The sequence below is a fragment of the Callithrix jacchus genome, chromosome 10 (assembly GCF_049354715.1).
Source record: "Callithrix jacchus isolate 240 chromosome 10, calJac240_pri, whole genome shotgun sequence".
NCBI classification, from domain to species: domain Eukaryota; kingdom Metazoa; phylum Chordata; class Mammalia; order Primates; family Cebidae; genus Callithrix; species Callithrix jacchus.
In genome coordinates, this window is record NC_133511.1 from 90,330,809 (window position 1) to 90,354,481 (window position 23,673).

The following is a 23,673-nucleotide window of genomic DNA, read 5'->3' on the forward strand; positions in this document are numbered from 1 at the left end:
TTGAAGTTTTTATATACTAGGAAGTATTTAAACAAATGATTCCTCAGGGAATTCATTTTAATCTTAGATCCTGTTTATTCACTGGAATTAAAATAGACAAAACACATTTAAATATTTTCACGAAATTATCTTTGATCATTAATTAACTGAGCACAGGATATATATGAGGAAATAGATGGAAGCTTAACAAATGAAACTGAAGGATAATAAAGATAGATTCAAGCCTCAGGGCAGATGGCCTTGGCCTACTGATTTTTTGAACTGTAAGTTGATCCAGTTAGAATTTTAAGTTAAAGAATATAATTTTCATTAAATTGATTAGAAAAGCAAAAAAAAAAAAAATCAATTAATATGTTGCTATTAAATAAATGTTCAAATAGTAAGAACCTGAAACAGGATAGTAAGATTGGGTAGAGTCAAATAAAAGTGTTCATTATTTAGGGTTGGAGAAGAGATGGGACTTGATTGAGCAAATGTTTATCTTTGATAGCTAAAGAAAATAATTAGCTAAATCATGGCCCCAAAATGTCCATCTTTAGTGAAATTGAACAAACTTGTCAGTCTTACTGCTGACCAATCTTCCTGCTGAAGGCAACAGAAAACTTGGACAGAATTCATAATAATAATTCCTTTTAAGGCACTGGAGAACTATCAATGCCTAAGGTAGAAAGGACTCAAAGGGCCGATCTCCCAGAAATAAAATATAGAGAAGTTAACTCAGCATTTGGCACTATGTAGTACATGTTTGCAAATATGCCCATAACTTTTCTCCTTAGATCTGTGTACACTTACTTTATGACTTTGAAGCTTTTTTCATCAAAAAGTGAAGTATATTTCTCTGACTCTTGAATCTGGCCTAAACTTGTGACTTGCTTTGTAACCAATACTATATGGTAAAAAGGATGTTATTCTAAATCTCAGTCTAAACATGAAAAATATTCCCTGACCTCTGCGAATTCTCTTAGATCCCTTACAAACTTGTATATGATCCAGTCAAGGCTAGCTTGCTGATAAAGTGAGATGTATGATCTAGTTGCTTCCACTGCTAAACTGACAGCAAGTCAATCATAGAAGTGGAGTCACTGGCTGACCAACAAAAGATCACAAATTCAAGAACAAGCCCAATCAAGTGAGCGGCCCAGCTAAGCTCAGACTAACACATAGAATGATGAAGTAAATAAATGGCAATAAAATAGACAAATTCTTTTTTTTTTTTTTTTTTGAGACGGAGTTTTGCTCTTGTTACCCAGGCTGGAGTGCAATGGCTCATTCTTGGCTCACGGCAACCTCTACCTCTTGGGTTCAAACGATTCTCCTGTCTCAGCCTCCAAAGTAGCTGTGATTACAGGCATGTGCCACCATGCCCGGCTAATTTTTTTTGTATTTAGTAGAGACGGGGTTTCACTATGTTGGCCAGGATGGTCTCGATCTCTTGACCTCATGATCCACCCGCTTCAGCCTCCCAAAGTGCTGGGATTACAGGCGTGAGCCACCGCGCCCAGCCCAAAATAGACAAATTTTAAAAAATTATGTAATTTATTGGCATTGAAATGGGAACAATTAGAATATTTAAGTATTTACATCTCTATTAAAGCATTGCCTAAATAATTTTCCACAAAGGAAATTGCAGGTCATACTATTTTAGTCTTGAATTCTCCTCATTCAAGGAAGAAAGGTTACCAGTCTTGTGCAAATTCTTTCAGATAACAGGAAAAAAGGAAATACTACCCAATTTGTTTCATGAGCCAAGCATAACTTGCATACCAAACTTTACAAGGATATGAGACATTTAAAAATGATTTTTTCTATGAAAATAAATGTAAGAATCATAAACAAAATATTAGCAAACTAAATTTAGCAGAACTATACATGAAATTATTTTGATGTGAGATTAATGAAATCGTTAATCATACATGTGAGATGGATCAATGCAATACAGTACATTAATAGTATAAAGAATAATGTATGTGATCACTTGAACAAATACATTTATTAGACAAATTTTTGCTCTACTGATACTAGATTACAAATTACACCAAAAGTCTAATGGCTTAGAAAAATGTGCAATTATTTTTCAAGCTCATGTTGGGGCTTACTGCTAGTGTTTCTGCTTTAGAGTATGGATTAAATTCAGATCTGTTCTCTTCATTTACATTTTGAAGATGCCGAAGTTGAAGCAGTTATCTCGGGTTATTGTTTTACATGGCCATTAGCATGAGAACAAGAAGCTAAGAAAAATAACATAAACAACTTTTAAAGTCTCTGATTAGTTATGTCCGTTATCATGCCTTTGGAGTGTCACATGACCAAATGAGTGGCGTAGGGATTTCTATTCTGCTTATATTTACAGCATAGGAAATGTAAGAGGGAAGAAAGGAATTGTAAGCAAATAACACCTACCACAATGAAGAAAACAACATTTTATAACATCAAATTTTATTTATAATTAAAATTAAATGATTAAGAAAGTAGAAAAGGAACATTTTATATATGATAACGTAAAAGAAAAAATAATATTTACTACAAAAATTCAATAGAAAATACCATGTTTGGGGTGAAATATTGAAAGCTCTTTCTCCTACAATCTGGAATAAGACAAAGATGTTTATATTATGAATTCTGTTGCACACTATGGAACAGGTTTTTAACTCTTGATAATAAATTAGGATATAAAAGAAAAACTTTCATTCTTGCAGAAAGAATAATTGTGTATATAGAAAATTCAAAAGATTCTAAATATAAGTGATACACAAATGTAAGTAATACACAAAGGGATTGTGCACTGAAAACTGTACAATACTATTAAGACAAAATGTTACAATCTCTAAATAAATTATAGAATATAGAATGTTTATGAAGCAGAAAACTCCACATTTTAAAAATGTCAATGTAGTCACCTAAAAACCAAACAAGATTTTATATTGTTGAAATTGACAAACCAGTTCTAGAATGTATATGGAAATGCATTCAACCATGAATAGGCAAGAAAATCTTGAAGAAATAACAAAATTCAAAATTTTAGACTGTTGGATATCTATATAGTTTTATAAAGCTGAAATAAATAAACAGCAACAGTAACAAAAGGCTAAATAAATAGATCAATTTGATCAATTAAATAATACAGAAACAGACATCTTTTTATTTAGAAAATTTATTTATAAAAATTGGCACTGCAAAATATTGGGATTTAATTATACGTTCCCATGCAATACAGAAAAAAACAATTCCAGGTTGTTTGCAGATCTAAAATGTGAAAAGTGAAATAAGTAAATTAACTAATTACTCAATACATAGGCTCCTAGAAAATATAGTAAGCCAACTTACATTTCTTAAATTAGGCCTAAAAAGGACAAATCCTGATATAAATATTAATTTGGTCTACATTTGTGTTAGTCCATTTTCATGCCACTGATAAAGAGATACCCCAGACTGTGTAATTTATTCAGGAAAAAGTGTTTAGTGGACTTACAGTTCCCTGGGCTGGGGAGGCCTCACAATCATTGTGGAAGGCAAGGAGGAGCAAGTCATGTCTTACGTGGAAGGCAGCAGGCAAAGAGAGAGATCCATCAGATCTCATGAGACCCAGTCACTATCATGAGAACAGCATGGGAAAAACCTGCCTCCATAATTCAACCACATCCCACCCCATTCCTCTCACGCCATGTGGGAAACATGGGAATTACAATTCAAGATGAGATTTGGGAGGGGACACAGCCAAACCGTATCAATATTTGTATTATCAACAACTCTTTGTTAAAAGATACCATTAAGAGATTGAAAATTCAGGGCCAGGCACAGTGGCTCATGCTTGTAATCCCAGAATTTTGGGAGGCCAAGGTGGGCAGATCAGTTGAGGTCAGGAGTTCTAGACTAGCCTGGCCAACATGGTGAAACCCCATCTCTACTAAAAATACAAAAATTAGTTGGGCATAGGGGTGCACACCTGAAATCCCAACTACTTGCAAGACTGAGGCTGGAAAATTGCTTGAACCCAGGATGTGGAGGTTGTGGTGAGCTGATATCATGCCACTGCACTCCAGCCTGGGCAATGCAGTGAGACCCCATCTTAAAAAAAAAAAGAAAGAAAAGAGAGGGAGAGATTGAAATTTTAAGCAGAGAAATAGGAAATTACATTTCAATACATTTATCATAAAAGGGCTCATGTGTGGAATGTATAAATACCTCCCATAAATCAATAATAAGCAATGGGAAGACTAATAAAAAAGGGGGCATAAGTCATGAACAAGCATTTCATAAAGGATATATAAATATCACCTTTAGTAACATGCTACCTTTATGAGTCACCAACCAGGAAAATTCAAATTATAGCTAAAATGAGATGCTTATACCACTACTAAAGTTACTGAATTAAAAACAAATACTAATAACCCCAGTGTGGATAAGAATATGAAGCAACTGCAATTCTCTACCTCTCCTACTCTGCAACTTATTTGGAAAATTTTTTGGCTGTTCTTTGCTAAAGTAGAGCATGTGCATGCTCTATGATGCAGCAATTCCATTCTTAGATATATGCCCAGCATAAATGTGTTTATATGTTAACCACAAAGCATATGAAATATTCATTGCAGCATTACTTATAGTAGTAAAAAACTGGAAAAAGACACAAGTGTCTATCAACACTAGAAAAGACAGCTTGCTGTACAGTTATTCATCACTATACTATGCAGTGTTAAAAATTAATAAACTGGCTGGACATGGTGGCCCATACCTATAATCCCAGCACTTTGTGGGGGCTGAGGCAGGAGAATTGTTTGAGGCCCAGAGTTCAAGACCCTGCTGGGAAACATTATGAGACCCCATCTCTACAAACAATTTAAAAAAATTCACCGAGTGTGGTGATATGGGCCTATAGTCCCTGCTACTCAGGAGGTTGAGGTGAGAGGATGGCTTGAGCTCAGGAGTTCAAGGCTATGATTACACCATTGTACTCTAGCCCTATCTCTGAAAAATAAATAAATAAGAAATAAAAATTAACCTTTTATAAAATATGAAAAATTTTTACAAACTTAGATATCATTTAAACAATCGAACAGACATTTGATGTGTATCATTTATGAGTATATAAATTTCAAACATAAGCAAACAATTGTAAGTAATAGAAATCTGAATATTGGTTATATTTTGGGAGGAGGGTATAGGTAATGAATGGGTGCAGTCAAAGAAAAGCTTCTAAAGTTAGTTTTCTCTCTCTTAAATTTCTGATACCTTTGGTTTGCAATACTTCAAGTGTGTCTTTGGGATTTTTGTTTTTCTGCATGAGTGTTGTATCTTAATAAAATTTATATATGAAAACAATGGACTAAGAAGAATAGTATCACTTTAAAATTACAACAAATATTGTACTCAATGATGAAGCATAATCTTTTTATGTCAAAGTCAAGGACAAGCCAGGCATGGTGGCGCTCACCTGTGATTCCAGCATTTTGGGAGGCCAAGGCAGGCAGATGAATTGAGCTCAGGAGTTTGAGATCAGCCTGGGTAATAGGCGAAACCCCATCTCTATCAAGAATAGACAAAAATTAGCTGCCAGTGGTGGTGTGTGTCTGTAGTCCTAGCTACTCAGGAGGCTGAGGTGGGAGGATGGTTTGAGCCCAAGAGGCACAGGTTGCAGTGGGCCAAAATCATGCCACTGTACTCCAGCCTGGGTGACAGAGCCAGACTCTGTCTCAAAATATCAATTAACTAATTAATTAATTAAAGTTGAGGACAAGATAGAAGGTATTCTGTCACTTCTTCTGTTTGATATCCTTTTGGATGTCTTAAGCAATATTAATAGTAAACAAAAAGCAATAAAATTATAGCTATTAGAAAAAGAGATGATTGGTAAATTCAAAGAAGTTATTGCTGCCACTTTAAAAGCAAGCAGAATAACTATGACAACTAATAAAGATATTTAATGAGGTATCTGGAATCAAGATTGACTTAAAGACAGTAACTTTAAGAATTACTAGCAATAGCTACATAGATAATTAGATGGAGAAACCCATCCACAATGATAGCAATAAGTCTAGCAAAAAATGAGTAAAGGTAAAGAATTTCTACACTTTTACACTCTTTGGTGGGAGTGTAAACTAGTACAACCATTGTGGAAGACAGTGTGGCACTTCCTCAAGGATCTAGAAATAGAAATTCCATTTGACCCAGCAATCCCATTACTAAGTATATATCTGAGGATTATCAATCATTCTATTATAAAGAAACTTGCACACATATGTTCATAGCGGCACTGTTTACAATAGCAAAGACCTGGAACCAACCCAAATGCCCATCGACAATTGACTAGATGAGGAAAATGTGGCAAATATACACCATGGAATACTATGCAGCCATTAAAAAAATGATGAGTTCATGTCCTTTGTATGTGGATGCATCTGGAAACCATTATTTTCAGCAAACTGACACAAGAACAGAAAACCAAACACCGCATGTTCTCACTCATAGGTGGGTGTTGAACAATGAGAACACATGGACACAGGGAGGGGAGCATCACACACTGGGGTCTTTCAATGGGGGCAAGGGAGAGACAGTAGGAGATGGGGAGGTCAGGGAGGGATAACATTGGGAGAAATGCCAGATGTAGGTGATGGGGGATGGAGGCAGCAAACCACATTGCCATGTGTGTACCTATGCAATAATTCTGCATGATCTGCACATGTACTCCAGAATCTAGAGTGTAATAAAATTATTTAAAAAAAAGAATTTCTGAATTATAAAAAGTACTGGCATAATAAATGAGAGTATGTTTCTGGATGGAAAGATGTGTGATTGTTATCTATTTCCCTACATATCATTATAATGTGAAGGCAATTTCAATTAAATTCCCTCCAGGAATTTTCGGAAAATTGACATGCTCATTCTAAAATTCATTCAGAAGACACAAAAGAGAACATTTGCTAGTGAAGCTATGAACAAAAACAATAGGGGGGATAAATTTAAGACATATCAAAATGTACACAGTTTTAATAATCAAATCATATGTCATGAAGACAGCAAATTATCAATAAATCCGAATAAAGGATTTAAAAACATTTAGTAAAAATAACTTGTTAAATGAAAAAGTGCCACTTTATTTTAAAATCAGCAGGGGAAGTATTGTATCCAATCATGTTAGGACAACTCTAGCTATCCATATTTAAGTTATAGTCCTCCCTCTTACTGTACACATATGTATATGTATATGTATATGTATATGTATATGTATATGTATATGTATATGTATATGTATATGTATAATTTGTTGTTTTTCTGAGAGGGAGTCTCGCTCTGTCACCTAGGCTGGAGTGCCGTGGCGTGATGTTGGCTCACTGCAACCTCTGCCTCCTATGTTCAAGCAATTCTCCTGCCTCAGCCTCCAGAGTAGCTAGGATTATAGGCATGTGCCACCACACCCAGCTAATTGTTTTTTGTATTTTTAGTAGAGACAGGGTTTTACTGTGTTAGCCAGGATAGTCTCAATCTCCTGACCTCGTAATCTGCCCGTCTCAGCCTCCCAAAGTGCTGGGATTACAGGTATGAGTCATTGTACCCGGCCACTATACATATATATTTGTATATATGTATATATGTAGATAAAAAAAATCAACTGGGTAGTTTAATAATAATTAACAATGGATACATTTTTATAAGTGTACAGAAACTTTTAAATAACAATGGTTAGAGAAACCTGTTTAATAATTCAGATACCATGAAGAAAAATGATATATCTATATAAATTATTTATGAGAAATTGGAGAGGGATAAATGTAAATACCCACAAGAGGTATGAAAAAAATTTCACATAATGACAATGAACTAAAATGCATAGTGGATAAGTGTCTTCCAAATAAATTACATAAATGTAATGGGCTGGGATATACGCCCCGAAATTCATGTGTTGAAGTCCTAATCTCTAGTGTCTTCAATGTAACTTCATTTGGAGATAGGTTCTGCAGAGGTAATAAAGTTAAAATAAGGTCATGAGGGCAGACTCTAAACCGATATGACTACTGTTCTTATGTAAAGGGGGAATTTAGATGCAGAGATACATATGGAAGGAAGATGATGTGAAGAGACATAAGGAAAAGACAGCCTTCTGCAGGCTAATGAGAGAGGCCTGAGACAGATCCTTCTCTCACAGCCCTCACAAGAAAGCAGCCCTACCAACAACTTGATTTTGGATTTCTAGCTCCAGAATTGTGAGACCAAATATCTATTGTTTGAGCTACCCAGTCTTAGTTACTTTGTTATGAAAGCCCTAGAAAACTAATAAGGAAAGACCAACTCAAAATTTAAATGGGCAAAACATAATTCATAGAGGAAGAAATACAAGCAGTAGCATTATGAAAATATAATATGTCTCTAATAAAGTAAATACAAATTATATCTGAAAAAAAGGTATCATTTTTCACTCATGCCATTAGCAAATGTCCTTTTAAGAGAAAGGGAGAGAATACAATGTCTAGGCGAATGTGTGAAGAACATCAGAACATACTAATAGAATTATAGGCTAGAATAGCTGACAGGCAATTTACCAGCACATATTAAAACGAACACAAAATATCTCATGTACCCCATAAATACATGCACCTACTAAATACTCACAAAAAAATTAAAAATATAAAAAAATAAATACAAGATACAGGCACTGAAGCCAGACCTCCCACCCCTCCCCCTCAAATTAACGTGTTAACTTCTAGTGCAATATTTACACTTTTTGAAACATGTATCACAGAACTACTCAGGGAATTCTATCTGTGACCACATATATATACTTATTACTTTTTAAGAGAGAAAGAAAAATTGGAAACACCATAAATTCTCAGTGGCAAAAATATATTCAAGTACAACCAAAATGGGCAGTAACAAATATATACATGGAAAGTGCTGTAAGACACATAAAGCCAGTTACACAACCTGAGTACAGGAGGGTCAGATTTGCTTTTCACGTAGTAAGAAAAAATTATTAGAAGATAAATATGCAATCATTGGTAAATGCAAGAAAATCTAGTAAAATGTTAGCCAATACTTCCAGTATGGTTACTTCTACAATGTGATTGATTTCCTCTTATATAAGGACCTTAAATGTTTGAATCTAAAGTGGTGCTGTGAATTAACAATTCTGCCAATATTTTCCTGATAAATTATATCCTCTTCATGGTTCCCAACGTATTTACCAGAAAATAGAGTGATTTACATTGGTTCTTTTTTCCTTGTAACATCATTTGAAAATCAAATATAAAGAAGGAATTAAAAGATGTTATATATTATAAAAAAGGAAATGCTACTTATAATTTAATAAAAAATAAATACACTAAATAAAGTCAACATTAAAAACTTACATGTGGAATAGAGAAGAAGGATGTAATATAAGTTCTTGAAGGACGCAGTGAACATTTAACTGATAAACTCATGGCCAAGTCACTATGTTTTTTTCAAAATAGTTGTTAAGATATTAGACTTTGGACATTGACTGATATACTCCTTTCTTAATAGTATGTCCTTACAAGTTATTTACTACCCTTGTGACTCAAGTTCTTTACCTGTAAAATAAGGTTAAAAATAGTCCTTTACTCATGAATTTGTTCTAAAGAGTAAATGAAATGACATGTATAACACCATCTTGCACATAACATGCTGTCAATACATATAATCTACTATAATGATGTATTATGGTCACTTAAGATGATTTTGGAGATGTGTTTATTGCTCAGAAGAAACAAACTGGGGCATAAAGTTAAGGTTATAAAATTGGAAGAAAACAAAAATGTGCCTTGTCATTTATTATCTAACTTTGCCAGTGAGGCTGAATAGAAAGCTGGGCCATTTATAATTGTCTGATTACTGGTTGATTACTATTCATCAGTGAAATTTACAAGGCCAGTGAGAAATATTGTGGCGTTTAGCAATGGGCCATTTCAATTTCCTTTTAATGAGAAGAATGTGAAGAGTCCTGGAGACCTACATTTAGCAAATGAGAAAAAACCCAAAGAATTGTAATAGAAGTCTATTCCAGATGAGAAGCATTTATTAATCATCACTAAGGCCATTAGGAGACCTAGCTCCTTTCTATTTCTGCGGAATAACTATAAATTCTTCATATTTCACAGTAATAGAAATTATATATGTATGTATTTTCAATTAATTACCCATTATGGCTTCAATGTTTTACATAAATTACTCCATTTAACACATAAAAATGTGGGTAATTTCAATGTTACATTTTATAGATTCTCAGCTTTGCTGAGAAGAGTTTGAGCCATTTTCCTACAATTTTACAATTGAACTTGTCAACCCCTCTTTCACTAAAACAAAATTCTTCCTGACATCCCTCTCAGTGAAGGGCTGCATCCAAAAGTTGCCTAAGCCAGAAACATGGCATCATTACTAAATAGCTCCTTACCACCCTTAGTCCACAACATGCAGGCAAAAGAATTAAATGCAAACATGCGCGTACGTGCACACACACACACACACACACACACACAGAGATACATATATTATTAATTCCATTTTGTATGTTTTGCTGAAATCAATCCAAGTTTCCCTGTTCACCCTGCTTCTGCTCTAGTTAGGCCATTATAATCTTTTGTCTGGATTATTGCAATGGTAACTTTCTTAGCAGTCACCTGTTTACTTGCTTTTTCCCTCCTCCAATTCACTCCTGAGTTTTTAGCCAGGAAAATTTTTCAAAACATAAACCCGACCTTGTCATTTACTGCTTAAAACCTCTCATTTACTTTCATTTGTCCTCAAAATAATGCCCAAACTCCTAATCATGACTTAACAGGCTTGCATCCTTTTCCCACGCTGTCCACATACTCATTTCAGCAGCAAATCTCCAACTCCTCAGTTAGAATTCCAAACCTTTTGACATTTATTCACTTTTTGAAAAATTCAACATTTATTTCCATTAGTATCTGTATGAGTTCGTTTCACGCTGCTGATAAAGGTATACCCCAGACTGGGTCATTGATAAAGAAAAAGAGGTTTAATGGATTCACAGTTTTACATGGCTGGGGAGACCTCACAATCATCGTAGAAGATGAAAGGCATGTCTTTTCTCCCGCCTCAACCTCCTGAGTAGCTGGGCTTACAGGCACGCGCTACCATGCCCAGCTAATTTTTTGATTTTTAGTAGAGATGGGGTTTTACCATGTTGACCAGGATGGTCTCGATCTGTTGACCTCATGATCCACCTGCCTCGGCCTCCCAAAGTGCTGGGGTTACAGGCTTGAGCCACCGCGCCCGGCGGAAAGGCATGTCTTACATGCCTAGGAAGGAGAGAATGAGAGCCCAGCCAAAGGGAAAACCCTTTATAAAATCATCAGATCTCATGACACTTATTCACTACCATGATAACAGTATGGGGGAAACCACCCCCAGAATTCAATTATCGCCCACCAGTACACGCCCATAACACGTGGAAACAATGGGAGCTACAATTCAAGATGAGGTTAGGGTCAAACTATATCAGTATCTACACGTTTTCCTTTTTCATGTGACTAATTTCTATTTCTCTTTCAAAGCATCTCTTATATATTTTATATTTTTTTCCAGGAAGGCTTTATTGGATTAGCAGCTCTCCTGTGTGCTCCAATTAATCATTTTAATTCAACTTCCCCAATCAGTTACAGTTTTAGCCTGCCCTGGCAATTGTCGATTTCCTCATCCTGCTTCCCAACCAGCCACCTCCCACTTGCCAAACACACATATACACAAAGGTGCACACACACACACTATTTTCTTTTTCTTTTTTTTTTAATAAGGTCTGTAGGGTTGTAACTTAATAATGTATTTCTCAACTTCTTGAGAAGATCATATGGGAAAAATAGGGAAAAAAAGGATGTGTATACGTGTGATACAGATAATGAAGTATTTCTTTCATGGTGCTTATTAACAAGTTTGTTCAAAATTCACTGTAATTCCTGTATTTTTCACTGATTATCATAGAGATTTTGCTTCTATCAATACCTCTTTAATAGCAACAGAAATTTTTAGCCAAGTTTGGAAGGTGTCTTTTCAGTGGGCTGCCTTCTATATAAACCAGGGAAGAAGCAAGCCTCCCACTTTATGTTCTGGCTCTACCCCAAAGTTTGTTCCCCCAATGTCAGACCCTTAGATATATTCTTCCAAAATATACTTCCTGCTGTAAAATGTTAAGGACCTGAGGGGAAAAGCATGGTATCAAGAAAACTATTTTAAGGAGGTACCTGATAAACAATATTATACATACAGAAGAGGTACAATATTGTCCTGGAACCTCTCTAGAGCATAGATAGTCCTCACTGGAAAATGAAACTTTTGTCATAAAACTGTTTGGGTTTTCAATTTTCCCCTTTTACATGAAATCATGACAACAAAGCCATCTTAGTAAAGAGGTTTTAATTTCTCTGGCTTTCACTAAACACTCACTAAAACCATGAGTGTTACTGATTATGACTGATGCCAAGTGGAGCCATTTGGGAGGCTCTCATGCCTGTTCTTTCTGTGTTAGACAGGACTATGAAGAGCTAGAAAAGCAGCTAAAAGAAGTCTTTAAGGAACGAAGCACCATTCTTCGTCAGCTGACAAAGACATCAAGAGAACTTGATGGAATTAAAGTCAATCTTCAGGTGAGATGAAAATTCATTTTCCTAGCAGTAAATGATGAGCAGTCATCTAATTTGTCTGAGTGGATTAACATGCATTTTTAAACAGTTTTTAATATGTTTCTGGGCTTGACCATGGTAGTTATTACTTACTATTATATGCACTTTAAATGGAAGTGTCATTTGAAATATTGTTTAGGAATCTGTGGTTTACAAATACAGAAATGAGAACATTTTCCATTTGGAAGACCCATCGATTCCTCAAGCTTCTACGAGCAGTTTGACCCCTGTGTTTTTCATATTACAAAATAACAAAGTAATTATGATCAAGAGTTAAATGAATACAGGAATGATATCTAGAAGAGAATTTTAAGTTCCCCATAAGATAACTCTGAAGATTCTTTAATAAACCACATTACAACATAGGTAAATACCTTAAAAAAGCAAGTGGCATCTGCAAAAATGTCTTAACATACTGAAATCTTAAAAATATCTATATAGGATAAAAATAGTTTCATAAACATTTGATAATAAATTGTAATATTTGAATAAACATTGCATTTTTTATCTTCTGTATGCTGAAAGCTTTGATGTTTTATATGGTTTAATTCCTTTATCTATGAGGTAGATCCTATTGTAATATCCCTTGTTACACACGAGAGATAATGTTTAGAAAAGGTATGTTATTTTTGAATGTTACAAGAGAAGCCAGAGTTTGCATGTAGATAATCTGGCTCCAGAGACTGTTAGATACTGACCTGAACCATGTTTTTAAACCAGATAGAGTTACTTCTGTCCACACTCTCCTCCTTAGCTTTCTAGTCGCATTAAGATGATAATAATGATAATGACGATGACAGTGGTGGTGGTCTTAGTAACCACCGAGACTTATTGAACATCATCAGGGTCAAGTGCTAGATACTCTTTCTACAATTTTTATTTAATTTTCACATGAAGACTATTAGTCATATTTTATAGGTGAAAAAACAGAATTAGAGAAAGGTTAAGAACCTAAGAGCATGCCGATAATGCCGATAGTTAAGGGACAGAACTAGTATTTAAAGTCAACATCTAAGCTCTTGTTCCAGAAGATGTGTTGCATGTGGAGAAGATGGAAACAAGAACAACAACAAAAAAATCATACACAACCCAGTAGGGCACAGAGATGGTAGCAGGATGATAACAGTGTAGGAATCATAGTGTTATGATAAAAGCATGCGCAGAGCATTAGGGAAACACAAGGATGAAAAGAAGTGTAGATTGATTTCTGGTGAAACAAACGCCTGAGCTGTGGCTAAGTGGAAATCCACCAAGTGAATAAGACTGGGAAGAGTACCAAGAAACCTGCACCTTCTCAGAGGCATGGAACACTCGACACACTGAGAACATTGAAAGTGTATGGTGAAAGGCCCAGAAGTGGTCAGTATTTACAATATTCACAGAATACTCAGTCTTTCTATACCAGCAGCCAAAGTCAAGATATCTCATTACAGTCTAGAAAGTTGCTTAATACAAATATACAGTTTATGGAGTGTCATTAGAGTTCTTAAAATGCCTTTTGCTTATTTATTTATTTTTTTGGCAGCTATTGTGCAAGGCTGATTTTGTGACTTGTGCCAGGTCACAAGACCATGATACACTTTGATCTGTAAATCCTATGAATGATTTTTTCAATTTTAATTCTTCTTTTTGCTTTCCTTGTATGTATGTGAAGCCACTATTTCATGTAAATGAACACTGTTTATTGGTTGCTTCCCAATGATAACCTCAGCCAGTTATAATAGAGAAGAGGGTTGTCTAATGAAGTTCATCCCACTACATCCCTATTATAATACTTATCATACTATATTAAAATTGTGGGTTTTCAACATTAGATTAAAAAATGTGTGAAGATAGGCACCCTGACTTTGCATAGGTCTTTCTATGATGCAAAATAGATATTTGTTAAATAAATATTAAGTCAACAAAGTGTTTGCCCTTTATGCTATTGTCAATTCTCTACCAGTCACAATTATTCTTTTGCAAACAATATTATTGCCTCTTAGTTTCAACTGTTAATGCCAAGAATGACAGGTTACCCTATTAATTAGTTTACTGAATATAAACAAGAAAGTTACTATAGAAGATTTAATGGGATAGATTCTCTTACAAGAAAAAGCTCAGAGACCTTTTCTGCTATAACTCAGAGTCTCTGAATTCTGAATTTGTCAGAGTTTATAAACACTAATGACTGAAGTAATATACATAATTTTTGTTAATATTCTGTCCATAGACACCAGTTACAATTTTACATGACCCTGATTTTTATATGTCTTAATGCATTACTCATAAATAAGAAATCAAAAAACATAACAGGTGCATGCCCTTTGACTGTTTTAATCTTGAATTGTGTTTTTTTCCTGGCATATGCAGGGACGTTTGCTATGTTCCCTAGTATTTATTTGTAGAGGCTGTGCCAGAACTGGTTTAACATGCCTACAGAGAACACAGTAAAACTTCAAAAAATGAATAGATGATATGTTTTGTATTCACTTATAAAAAGGCCTAGATATTTGGAGAGTAGTTTCTTCTCCATTGAACCTCTAAAAGCCAAGACTGCTCAATTCCTTTCACCACTGTGTCATTGGTATCATAAATTTCTGTAGATATCCTTAAAGCCGTGAGGACCATCATGGACTCATTTTTAATTCTTGTTCCAGGGCATATGTGCAGTCCTATCTAGTACTCTAGAATGAAAGTTAAAGTGAGCCTCAATTTCTCAACTGAATAAACTTCCTTTTTCTACTTTTCTTATCAGTCCTTAAAAAACGATGAGCAGTCTGCGAAAATTGATGTTCAGAAACTTCTGGAATTAGGACAGAAACAAAGGTAAGAGTGTTCTTTTCTCTTGATTTTTCTTAGTTCTTTTTGCCATAGTGTCAAGCAACATTCAGAAACTTCACAGAAGTTGTTGATTCTAAGGGCAAAACAATAATTATCTTTTCACTTATACTTAAATGTACATGGGATTCACTTGGGAATCTTGGTCAAATGCAGATTCTTACACAGTAGAACTGGGGTGCACTTGAGATTCTGTATTTCTAACAAGTTCCTTGTTGATGGTGATGGTGATTTTTTTTTTGTCTGCAAATCACAATTTGAATGTTAGGGAGCCATTATACTTTTCTTAGTTAGTAAGATGGACACTTGTAAGTCCACCAATCAATTGACAGATTTGATATTATTGCCCTAGATGGACCATGTTTAATAAAATCAAAATTTGATTGTGGTAATAGTAATGAGGTGGTAAGGAATGAAATAATCTTATTAACAATACAAGTGGAATCAGTACAATACTGTTAGTATTGGTTTGTTTATTTTTGAAGAAAGTATATTATAAAATATATTTGCATAAATTATAAAAAAGCCATATGATTTTTAAATTGCTTTTCCAAGCCACAAAAATGAAAACGGAAAACAAGTATTTTAATATAGAAACAAGCTCACGTCTGCTATGCACTTACTGGGAGCTCTTCTAGTTGACTTGTATACATTTTCTTGTTTGATCTTCACAACTACCATTTGAAGTAGATATTATACCCACTTTATAGATGGCAAATAGTTGCTCAAAGTGCTTAGTGGAATTGCTGAAAATCGTGTTAATTGGAGTTTAGATTTAAAATCTGCTGTGTCTTACCCCATAGCCCCACCTTTCCACTTTGGCTCACTGATTACAAGGCAAAAAGCTATTTAAAAGTTTACACACAAGGTAGCATGTAGAGTAGACCCTAAGTCCCTCCTCATCAGTCTATATATCCTCCACTGACCTTGGTTCTTAATTCAGAACTCTTATTATTGACATGCATTTGGATTGAGCCGATGACATCTATTAAAAAATATAAAATCAAGTGTCTTACATTGACTCTTCTTATTATTTATAGTGAAATGTTTATTATTTATTGAATATAAAATTATTTTCAAAGTCTAGTATTAAGAAAAACTTGAAAAAAGCAATCCAAACATGTTTCCAAAACCGTATTATTTAAATGATTTTATTGGTTTGAAATAAATCATCTCTTAAAACACCATGCTCAATATTACACAAGTATTTGTGACTCTGTGAAGTAGTGATAGAGGACATAAGCAACAATTTGAATAGAAAGAATAGAACATTATTCAGTTGGAAAATAGAAAATTTTGTCATTTGTAACAACATGGATGAAGCTGGAGGACATATGTTATGCTAAATAATCCAGGCACAGAAAGACAAATACCTTGTAATCTCACTCCTATTTGGAGTTTTAAAAAGTTGATGTCAGGCCAGGCGCGGTGGCTCATGCCTGTAATCCCAGCACTTTGGGAGGCCGAGGCGGGTGGATCACGAGGTCAAGAGATCGAGACCATCCTAGTCAACATGGTGAAACCCCGTCTCTACTGAAAATACAAAAAAAATTAGCTGGGCATAGTGGCACACGCCTGTAATCCCAGCTACTCGGGAGGCTGATGCAGGAGAATTGCCTGAACTCAGGAGGTGGAGGTTGCGGTGAGCCGAGATCGCACCATTGCACTCCAGCCTGGGTAACAGAGCGAAACTCCGTCTCAAAAAAAAAAAAAAAAAGAAAGTTGATGTCCAAGAAGTGGAGAGTAGAGTGGTGGTTACCAGGGTCAGAGGTGGTTGGGGAGAGTGTTCGTGGTGAGATATTGGCTAGAGAATACTAAATTTCAGTTGGATAAGAGAAATGAGTTTGAGAGATCTGTTGTACAATGTGATGGCTATACTTAATATACTATAGTCTTGAAAAAATAAAATCAAAAAATAACCCATTAAAAGAGACCAAGAGATGCTGAAAATGATTATTTTTGTAGAGTTTTTCGGTTAGGAATGGAGAATAAACAAAAATATAAAAGCAAAAATTGATTTCTGCACAATACATTTGTAGCACCGAGTGAGAGACTGAGGAAGACATAATGAGTTCGGGAAGATTAGAAAATAAATCTGTATGTAAAGACGAAAATAAAAATGGCCAAAGGATGGCCGAGTCTGGGCTTCAGTGATAATAGAAAACTCCTTTTAGGTAGTTCCATAAAAACTAATGTAATTAAAGAAATCTTTTAGGGGAATTATTATATCCTGGCTTTTAGGGAAATTATTATGTCAAACCCATTCAGGGCAGAAAGAAAAATGTAGACCAGGGAGAGAAATCCCTACTTAGAGACAAGGACAGGGAGATCTCAAGAGTGAGGATCCTGGAGTAAGAGAACAATGACATCAGCCTTTCTTTACCATAGGAGGGACACAGATGAGGAGACAGGCTTATGCATGATCTGAATGAAAACCTATTCCCTTAGTTTGCTGATATTTTCTTAAAGTATCTATGGCTGATTCACATGACACACAAAACACCACAAAAATCAGGAAAATGTGAATTTTAATCATCAGGTAGACATGTGGTTTAAGAATTTTAATCATCAAGTGTACATGTGGCAAAGTGCGTAAACTACCAGATGATAGAACAAGACTTTCCAGAGGATGAAATGGAGAATATTTTGATTTTACTAATTCACAGTTTTGTCTAAAATTAGAAACTTGTTTAAAATGCATAACCTGTATTATATGCATAATCAAAGTTAGAATGGGAGACTCAATAAATTATAATAATAGGTAACTTCTCGAAAGGGTCTAAGATTTGATGCGTTAGTTTTTTGCTGTTTACTTAAAAATAGAAACATAAAAATTATGTTTATATTATGGTAAAAGAGGCTGTGTATCTCATTTTGAAATTTTACTTATTAGTAAACATTAAAAGAGAAAAATATCACCTTTGGTTATCAAAAATACTAACTTATTGCAAATTTATGCATCTTCTCTGAGTTTGAAAGAGTGCAGTATGCTTGCAGGTGCCATTTGGCCACTGCCCATCTCTCAGTTATTACCTTGTTTTCTGGATCCTTTGTCCTCAGATCCTTGACATCTGGCTTCATCTGGACTAGTGATCCCAGAAGCCGTGCTTCTTTTATGTGACTCTGAAACCACTGGTCATAGCTAGTGATTCAGAGGTGGCCACCAAAACAAAAATGAATCAATTAGTGGTTCCCTCTGGAATTGTAACGTAGAGGCCGCTAATCAGCCTTTCTGTGTAGCGGAAACTAGACTATAAGTAAATTCAGGGGATATGCAGTGGCCACATACAACTATGTGGAGAGAAAGCAGAGAGAAAGGTGTGTGTGTGCGTGCATGTGTGTGTGTGTGTGTGTGTGTGTTTGCGTGCACACTTATATGAGAGCAAGAGTGAGAAAATAAGAGTTGTGTTGACTTGAGCATCACGTTTCAGGAATATTTACACAGCCTAGATTATGTTCAGAGGAGAGTTCCCAGGAGGATGGAGAGATTTTAAACCATACCATGTCAGGACTGAGAATATATAACCACAACAAGAATAGGGAATAGGACAGGATCCTGGAATGTCTGAAAAGCTGAAAATGTCCTTGAGCAAAAGAGAATAAAACCTTTTATTTTTTATGGTGGTTGGTTGGTAGAGAGTCCCAGAAGGCAGTTTTGGACTCAGTGTACTAAAGGACTTTACAACAATGTTCTCTGAAAACTGAAGAGAAAAAAAGCCTAAAATAATGTTGAGTTCTCCATCTATGATGTTATTAAAATATAAGCTGATAGTCACTAGAAAGAAATGCCTTTCTGTAGAGTGGTTAGGGTGAAGGTGTTTTTATAGCTCTAATTTGAGATGAAAGACGTGTGAAATGATGGCCCTTTAAAATTCCTTGAAACACAAAATGTTACGCTAAAATATTTCAGCATTTGAGCTATCACAGGTATCACTCGAGCCATTAACTTTTTAGAATTAAAGTTTCAGTTTAGTACCAGGCATAGTCCTACAGGAGTAGATATAGTTTGAGCAATCTCAGTTGATTTGGGAAGGGGTGCAGAGGCAAGTCAGGAATCATCTCCACAGGAGGATAACTTAGCAAATCTGTGAAGCAGAAATCTATAGCTAGCTAAAACACTAGAGCAGTGAGCATGTGAAGACATAAGCTTAGAAGGAAGGCAGAAGAGGAAATGAAGAGATATAGAAGACAAAAACTCGACTTTACCTTTCTGCCCGATAGTGTTCTTTGGCATGAAAATGTTCAGAATTCTCTACCTTTTCCAGCTTTTACAATTTGTTTTAAGTCTTGTTTCCTAGATTGTCTATAGATGTCAGCATGGAGGATTTATTTGGAAAAAATATATAGATACCCATTCCCATACATATATCTATATGTATATATATATCTATATCAATATATAAAAATTATATACTCATTGTTATTTTAATAAAATATATTTTATTATTTAATTTTTGTTAAGTGTTTTATGAATATCCTTTAAAAATAAAAATGAGAATTTTAAATCAAAAAGTTTAAAAATAATTATTTTGTCATTTTTTATTATAACTTTATTTTCAGTAGGAAAAATAATTTTACTGTTTTTCACTCAGTGCTCGTTGAAGATTTGAGTGTTTGGTATAACATGTAGTTTGCTCCTTCTTTCCTTCCTTCCTTCCTTCTTTCTTTCCTTCTTTTCCTCCCTCCCCCCCCCATAAATATAGTATAGTAAATCTTTAAAGTTTGAGCATACAGACACTAAAACACCATTTCACTACCCCTCGAAGCATTAGTTATCTATCATAATATGATGCCATAGTTTGCTGTGGGGCTTATAAAAGTGTCTTGGACATTGTAAGCCTACAATACATGTAGATATATATTATATTTTATTGTATTATATTATGTTATATTACAAACACTCTATGGAAAATGTCAGAAGTAATAACGGAAGCCCAGATTTTACATGTTCATTATATGAAGCAAGTCTGATAAAAAAAACTAGTTTGAGACAGTGGTGGAAGCTGTGATTTAGAATCCACTTCAAGCACATTAAAAGGATCACCCAAGTGACTGTAATTATTCTACAACTTGTTCTTACTATATTTTGATTTGTCAACCAAAGTCGAAAATGATTCCAAAAAACAGACAGACTTTCTCATTCTTGAAATCGGGACTAGGACATCAGTTTCAAGAGTAATTAATCTGGGAGTGCCATTAAGTCCTGCTGGGTGGAAGAGCAGCTTGTGGTTGTATAGAAAACATGGTGGTCAGAGGTTGAATGTAGGGGTGTAGAGTGGTGCCAGTGGTTATTGCCATGACCTAACATTTGTTAAATAATTCTTTTACCAGCACTGTGGTAAGCATTTTGCTTACATTATGTCATCTTAATATGAGCCCAAGCCTATACATTAGTTCTACCATCGTGCCTGCTTTTTGGATGAAGAAATTGAGTATGAGAGGGTGTGTCATTGTCAAATATCCAGAGCTAGTCTTTTGGCACTAGATTGGATGTTTTCAATTAGTTTAGGTGCTGGTAAGACTCAAACAGGTTTCTATTTTGTTCTTGCTCTTGCTTTGAGAGAATTTCTATAGTCAGAAATTACCACACATACAAACACAAACAAATACACTAGCCTTTATCTAATATCTGATTTGTTTGAGGTGATAGCTTGAGTAAAAAATACAGTCACAACACAGAAAGATAATGTGATGTGTTACAAATGAATAAATCCTAAATCCTTAAAAGAAAGACAAATTTAGGGAAATAGCACTATTTTTAACAAGGGAGACAGGATCCTTATGCACTACTAAGCTTGAGAAACAATGCATATATAAGCATAGGCATGCATTTTCTTTATTATCTCCATTAAATGAGACAGGTCTTGAGTTAGAATAAGTTCCTTTTCCCTGTTTTTATAAAAGAGCTCAGGCCTTACAAAAGATGTATAGCACAATACTTTAGAATTAATTAATTAGAAGCACCAGAAGGGAGCAGTGATTTTATCCTATCGGCAAGTCTATGGTGACTTTTTCTAACCAGTATGTTCACACCCCAGTATGCTGTTGTTGAAATTATCTTTTCAACTTGAATTATATATTGCTTTGATTTAATACATAGTGTAGTTCACAGATGTTTCACACAGTGGTATTTTTATAAAACATAATAGCAAGGTAATTAAAAAAACATTCAACTTACATTTAGTGTTTGCATGGGAGAGAAAGCTTTTTATTACCAGAATCTTTAAACATATCCTGTTTGATTAACTGTGGCTTTATGCAATTCTAGTTGTCTATGTCCTAAATGTAGACAGCAAAGCCTCCTTTTATAATGTACATAAAAAATAATGGAATTATATTATTTTCTTTCTTATGCTCTGTTTTCTACTTAACTAGAGAAGAAATGAAGTCTCTTCAGGAGGCCCTGCAAAATCAACTTAAAGAGACATCAGAGAAAGCAGAAAAACACCAGGCTACCGTAAGTGTGTTTCTTCTTTGTGCCCTTTGCTTTAGGGCTGGGACATTGTTACTTTATTTTTCCAAAATCACTATGGAACAAACACACCTGTAAAAAATAAAAGTGAAAATACAAAAAAAAAAAAAAGAAAGGAGCATCAGTCAATGTGATCATAATAGTACTTGATCAGCATTCATTCCTGGAAAAGGTTAATGTTTTATTCGATTATTGGGGAGGTCATCTAATTCCTAGCCGACTTTAAAGAATGAGAAACTAATGGACAGAGTGGGGCAAGGATTCTGGTGTCAGGACCTTGTCAGTGGCTCTCAGATCGTGGGATGTCACTGACCGTTAAGTAAATTACGCTAAGTGAGGGCTAAGTAGTGCTCCGCATCCAGTGAGTAAGAATCTCTCAGGAGCGCGGCCATGCCATCTGCCTATTTAATCTATCTCATGGGTTCTAATGCACCCTAAAGTTTATGAATCAGACTCTTCTCCTGACAGCTATAACTGTGAGAAATAAACTAGGAAATAAACTTTCTCACCTGAAATGATGTTTCCTTGACCCCACCATTTCAGCTCTTACTACGAACATTTACCATAGGCAGGAGGGGTGCTGTTCCTGAGAGCCATGTTGAGAACCAGGTTTCTACTGGATTTCCCAGAGCCACCTTACACACCATATATAGGGATTAGATCTTATATCTTGTTTTCAGGATCTGAGTCTGTTTTAAAATATAGTGTATTAATAGAACATATGAGGTATAGCAAGGTCAACAGATCAGGGAAAGACTGCCACTGAAAACAGAGCTTATTTCTCACAGTTCTAGCTGTACACCATAGAGGGGTCACATGGGGAGGTACCGGGGCTGTTCATGAGGCAGAGGGAGAGGAGGAAACTGTGGGTAAGAGGCAATGAACTGTGGTTTCTGAGGCAATGAACAAGTGAAACAGGTTAAGTGGCCTTGGGATTTAGCAGTTTAAGTGATTTTTGGTTGGCTCTGGGGCACAGCAGCTGTCCTGACTTGTTACCTATCTCTAAGGTGATTAGGGCAAATCCATAGTAGCCTGGGGAAATTAAAAAGGGGGGCATTTGGGGGTGTTGTTTTTCAGTTGTTGGTTGTATTTGAAAAGTGTGCCTTTGGGAGGAGGACTTCTCCCCTCTGAGGTGTTGAAGCAGCAATAAGAGTCTGGAGCTAAGGCAGGGTGGTTCAAGGATATGATTTGGTATCGGGTTGTTTAGAACAAGGCTGATCCAGCACATGCATGAAGAATAAATGTTAATGCATCAAGTTTAAAGAAGTTAAAACTGTGGTGAAGCCTGAATCTCCATTTGGATCAATTACCTGGAATCCTAGGTTCTCTAAACACAGTCAGCCTGCCTTTCTTTTACCAGGCTTCATTTAACAACCTTGAGTAAAATGTGGAGTTTTGCATCTGAAACTCAGTCCAGTTTGTCATCTGCAATGCCTGATTTCAGGGAACAGCCTTTCTAATAATGACTGTTGACTTTTCAAAGTACAGAATTATTTCATGTTAAGGATTCACTGTTATCTGTTCTGTTCACCTGTTAGGATGAGCATGTTTGTTCATTGCTATGCTGTGGCAACTCTCACTGCTCATTTGAAATGTGGCCTAAAGTCTGGCTCACTGGATACCAAATGTTACATAAAAGAATAGACATATTCTTAGCACAAGCTCGTTGATCCATCCTCCCAACATCTGACCTAGCTTAGTGAATGGTCCTAATTGCAATCACATTTCTGCCGT

General features: G+C 35.3%; 1 protein-coding gene across 7 annotated transcripts in view; it reads left to right on the plus strand.

The window, feature by feature from the left end:
- The window catches only part of LUZP2 (leucine zipper protein 2), a 580,317-nt gene that overhangs the window by 240,537 nt on the left and 316,107 nt on the right, over positions 1 to 23,673 (plus strand). For 5 of the 7 annotated variants that reach the window (XR_013522908.1, XM_078339266.1, XM_078339267.1 and 2 more), the window contains exons 2-4: positions 12,498 to 12,611; positions 15,385 to 15,455; positions 21,843 to 21,924. Coding sequence is in view for 6 of the 7 variants with exons in the window: in XM_078339266.1 (XP_078195392.1) it covers positions 12,498 to 12,611; positions 15,385 to 15,455; positions 21,843 to 21,924 (267 nt within the window). In the remaining variant the exon portion in view is untranslated. Of the gene's footprint in view, positions 1 to 12,493; positions 12,612 to 15,384; positions 15,456 to 21,842; positions 21,925 to 23,673 lie in introns of all 7 variants that reach the window. The other 2 variants (XM_009007842.4, XM_078339265.1) reach the window with 1 other exon arrangement.